Source organism: Lygodium microphyllum, chromosome 4 (assembly GCF_053477565.2).
Source record: "Lygodium microphyllum isolate KBCC chromosome 4, Lygodium_microphyllum_v1.1.10, whole genome shotgun sequence".
Lineage (NCBI taxonomy): Eukaryota > Viridiplantae > Streptophyta > Polypodiopsida > Schizaeales > Lygodiaceae > Lygodium > Lygodium microphyllum.
In genome coordinates this window covers 176365421-176369857 of record NC_141138.1, presented here as the reverse complement: position 1 = coordinate 176369857, position 4437 = coordinate 176365421, and the positions used below count along the sequence as shown (strand labels likewise).

The 4437-nt window shown below is 41.8% G+C and overlaps 1 protein-coding gene across 1 annotated transcript; it reads right to left on the bottom strand.

The window, feature by feature from the left end:
• Window positions 1-593: 593 nt before the first annotated feature.
• Window positions 594-2360, bottom strand: LOC148037951 (microbial Terpene synthase-like protein 13). Its single transcript, XM_087677373.1, has 2 exons — window positions 1753-2360; window positions 594-1556 (listed from the first exon to the last, which is right to left on the bottom strand). Exons 1-2 carry the CDS (start codon window positions 2231-2233, stop codon window positions 886-888), a joined length of 1152 nt encoding a protein of 383 aa, XP_087533499.1. The 5' UTR covers window positions 2234-2360; the 3' UTR covers window positions 594-885.
• Window positions 2361-4437: the final 2077 nt, after the last annotated feature.

The window sequence follows — 4437 nt, the reverse complement described above, 5'->3', positions numbered from 1 at the left end:
AAAAAAAAAAACCAGAGAGCATATGCTCTGGTTTTTTTTTTCAGTTCTGTTTTGCGCGTCTATCAGCGCGTCTAAATTGCAAGTAATTCACTTTTATTCACGCGTCTATAATGCAGACTACATGAGCTCATACACGCGCTGCATAATTCAAATTAAAAAAGAAAATTAAATATCTTTTTAAAAAAAGACATTTTTTGTTTTCCGTTCGCGTCTATCAGTGCTTGTAAAAGTGCGTCCAAAAGTGTGTCTATATGCGCGTGTATATGTGCGTCTATTGCGCGTCTATTTGTGCGTGTAAATTCGTCGATACATGCGATTATAGACGCAGAATGATAGACGCGCAAATAGACGGGCGGATAGACGCGCCCGTAAGTTTTTCTCTGTGTTCAAAAATCGCGTCTAAATGTGCATGTATGAGGCCTTTTTGTTGTAGTGAGTTTTAAAGAGAAAGGTCATGTAATACAAAAAATTACAAGCATATGAAATTATTATGTATTTTGAAGTGTGATAAGGAACTAAATATGAGAAAAGTTTTATAAACATATGTATTCAACAAGAGATAACAATGTTACAAGTGGTTTTCAGGGTGTCTAATGCAAATACGAATATGCATGGATGGACATTTCCTGTAGAAGACAACTACAAACCCTTAGATCAACATTCACCTTCAAATGGTTGGGATACTCTTTCTATAACCCCATTTATTTGTACAAATCATGGCTACGAGACATCAAATATGAAAAAGGTTTCATACACTCCTACATTCAAGAAGAAATAAACCATCTTCAAGTGCTTGCGAGAATGCATAATTGTATAGTGATAATAGAAGGAATTTGTGTTTCTAGAGGCATTGATCTTGAAATTTTTGTGTTGGTGCTTGTAATCTCATTTCGTGGTAGAGATCGTGTCGATACCTTTTCTATATCGTAGGTTTCCAATGGTCCAAACTGTGATCCCTGATATGCCATGGTGAATAGCATTGACGTAGCAATTCAAGGAAGGGTTTAGCACACTAATCTCATGGGATAGGTGATGTACATCCTTGTCTTTAGCCTTGATCATGTCACAAGCTTCAAAAAGAACCTCCTGGAAGTTGGTCATTTTATGAGTGGGACAAGAAAGCATTGGATTCTTATGATAGTGTAACACTGTGAGTAAGTTGATGTAGTCCCCTTGATGGCACTCAGAGTCAAACGATAGGACATCATTGATCCAATTCAATTGGTCGGCACTAGCTTGATGTAGCTCTTGGATGAGGGGGTGGGCCAAAGTGTCATTGTCAAGCTCAATATTTAGGGAAAACTCGCATCCAAGGAGGGCGACATCAAAAGCTGCCTCTTTGCGTCGAAGGACGCAGTACTCTTTGAGGCTAGGGAGTTTGTTTTGCTCTCTAAGGGCTACAATATGGAGGAGGCCAGTGATGTAATCAACAACTACTTCTTCGACGCGCTTATATTGCTTGGGTGATATTCCTTGAGCTTGCATTTCTCTAGACCATTGCACTCCCACCTCGATTGCCAACTCCTGTTGGGACAGCTTTTCAGCAAGAATGTCTCCTACAAAATGACACGTGTTTCATAGTTATTAACAAGGACGCATTGGCATACAAAGGAGATGGCCATTTTGAACACTACGCTCTCCAGCTACGTGCTGGCAGTTGCGCATTGCCAACTGTTAATGATGTGCATGCTGGATATGAAGGACTTGTTGGTCTACATGAGCTTGTACTCGTAGTGCAGAGTATATAATTACCATCCAAAGTACTCATGCTGCCTAAAGAGGTAGTCAGGCCGGCTGCCGCGACGCAACACGGGCCAAACATGGACAGGAGCAGGCGAGCGCAGAAGACGCGAGCAGCCGGGAGGTTGCAACCGAGGTGGCGAGGGTCGTCAATGAGGTCGTCCACCAGGAATATCCAGTGCGTGAGCTTCACTAGGGTGAAGGAGCGAGCGTCAGAGGCGCCGTTGGGGTACACCATGCAGGCGAGTCGGGCATATTGAATGTCGAGAAGTCTTTGGAGCTGCGCAGGTGGGAGGCCATGCGCCTCGAAGAGCCCCGTCATCCATGCGCGGCTCTGGTCCTCCAGCGACGCCAGCTTGGGATGACACTTGACGTCGAAGGAGCAGTAGTACCGGCTCAGTCGGATTACAGCTTGTTCATCCAGGCTGCAGCCGGTGCTCGGCAGCTGGCCATCATTAATTATAGCTCCGGAGATCTGCCCGTTCTGATCCATGGCTGAATGTCTGATGTACGTACGTGAGACCAGCACGCTCAAAACTAACTATTTGGCGATGCCAGCGCCACCCGTTTATATCCTGAGAAGAGGCTGGAAAGGAAAAGAACTTCAAAGACGAAGGACGTTAGACATCGGGAGATGCCTCGCGGGGGACGCAAACGTGACAATTGTGTAAGCATCGACAGATGTTGATCGCATTAAGGACGAGATGTTTGAGACAAACTAGAAGATCGGGAGAAAGATTGTGACGTTGAAGTCATCTCTTCCAACTTGCATGCGTAACATCTTGTACCTTTGCTTTAGAGGTTGCGATGTCACGTCAAGTGGTGTGAATATGCATCATGCCTAGAATTAGAAAATTTTGTGAGTATTCATGCATCATGCCTGGAATTAGAGATTGTTAACCTCAACTCCTATAACAAATTATGGATTATGTCCCCTATCCTTCAGGAGTAGTAAAGGAGATAGGCTACTGTCACGAGGATGTGAAATTTTGAAAATATGCTTTAATCTTGCCGATAACATCTAATTAAGTTATTAATCAAATTATGTCCTTTGCTTCATCTTGAAACATCCAATTCCAAGTGCATAATTCCTCAACATCAACTCGCAGTTGAAGTCTGAAATGCTGACCCCCATCCACCAAATTTGTGTCCCATGCCTTATTGACAATAATGCATTGTATATCCTTTTTTCATGTGTATATGCGCACATGTGCATAGGTATTTGTGTGCATATTATCTATATACACATATCAATGATTAGTAATTAATGATTTATCACTAATATGCACATTACCTTTAAATGTTAGTAATAATTATACACACACACACACACACACGTATGTATAACTTTTATATGCATACTTTAACATAGTTATAATGTTAACTATTATATATAGCATAGCTATATTGTGTGTGTATTGCAATACTCGTATATTTCATATTTATATGTATACGTATTTATAATTTAATTTTATATATGTGATATTAACATTTGTAAAGAGAAAAATGGGGGGGGAACAAAAATGGGGAGAGAGAGAGAGAGAGAGAGAACCCTAGATGGGGCGTTTCTCAACCTTTTCTCGTAAAACATTGTTTTAGACTGTTTTATGTATTCAATGGAGCTATTATATCAAGGCCCATGGGCAAAAAACCATGTGACATAATACATATATTATTGTCTCTCGACTACCCACCCCATCTCGTGAGTCCTCCATGTCATTGAAGGTGGGGAGCAACTCTTTTCCAAGTGTATATATAAAAAACAATTTCCTAGTGCCTCGAAGCCTTTTATAGAGATTTTGAGGGCTACATCTCCAGTGCCCCTTAACCCAAAGCCCCACCTTGGCTTTTCTTGTCCCTGAGCTCCCAGACAAAAAGATGGCGACAACCTTCCCCTTCTCAAGAGAGAGTTGGGGAGGCACCGACCGAATGAATGGATTAATAATAATACACGCATCTCCATTTATCTTTTCACAAGATCTTCCACCAAAAGAGATCAAATTAGGGCCCCAACGTCCATTTGCCTTTACATGCCTGCCATCTATCAAATCTTGAGACCGAAGGCCCCCATGGTCACAATCCCCTTAATACAACACGCCTTTACAAGTATGTCATCATTCAATAATTTGCTGAGTTGCCATGTAGCGGGACGCAACAGATGCAATGCAGGGGGGGTGCGCTCTTTCATTTCGACAAAGCACAAACACCAAAATTTAATCTGTATCCTTTTTTTCTAATAACTTAATCAAATTTAATTTAATTATGTCCTAAAAACGCACGCAAAATAGCTATGTGTAAAGCCATTGTATTAATTAAGGTTTTAAAGTGAGCCTATAAAGTGCAATAGGTGAGCCACTAGGAGACCAATCGCTTAAGCCTTTTATGTAGCAATAGGTGAGCCTATAAAGTGCAATAGGTGAGCCAGTAGCAGACCAATCAGTTAAGCCTTTTAAAAAGATTTCAAGTGCCCCATCTTGGCTTTTCTTGTCCCATTCACGCTCCCAGACGAAAAGATGGCACCCCATTCACGCTGGTACCTTGTCGAGTTGCAGTACTGAGATTGTCATGACAAACAGTTCCATATTGCATGTGATAAACATGACAATTGCCATGACGGATCCCCCTTTGGCCGCGGGTGCGTAGGTAGTCACGAGTCATATTAAGTACTGATTAGACGTGAAGGAAGTTAGGCAAACG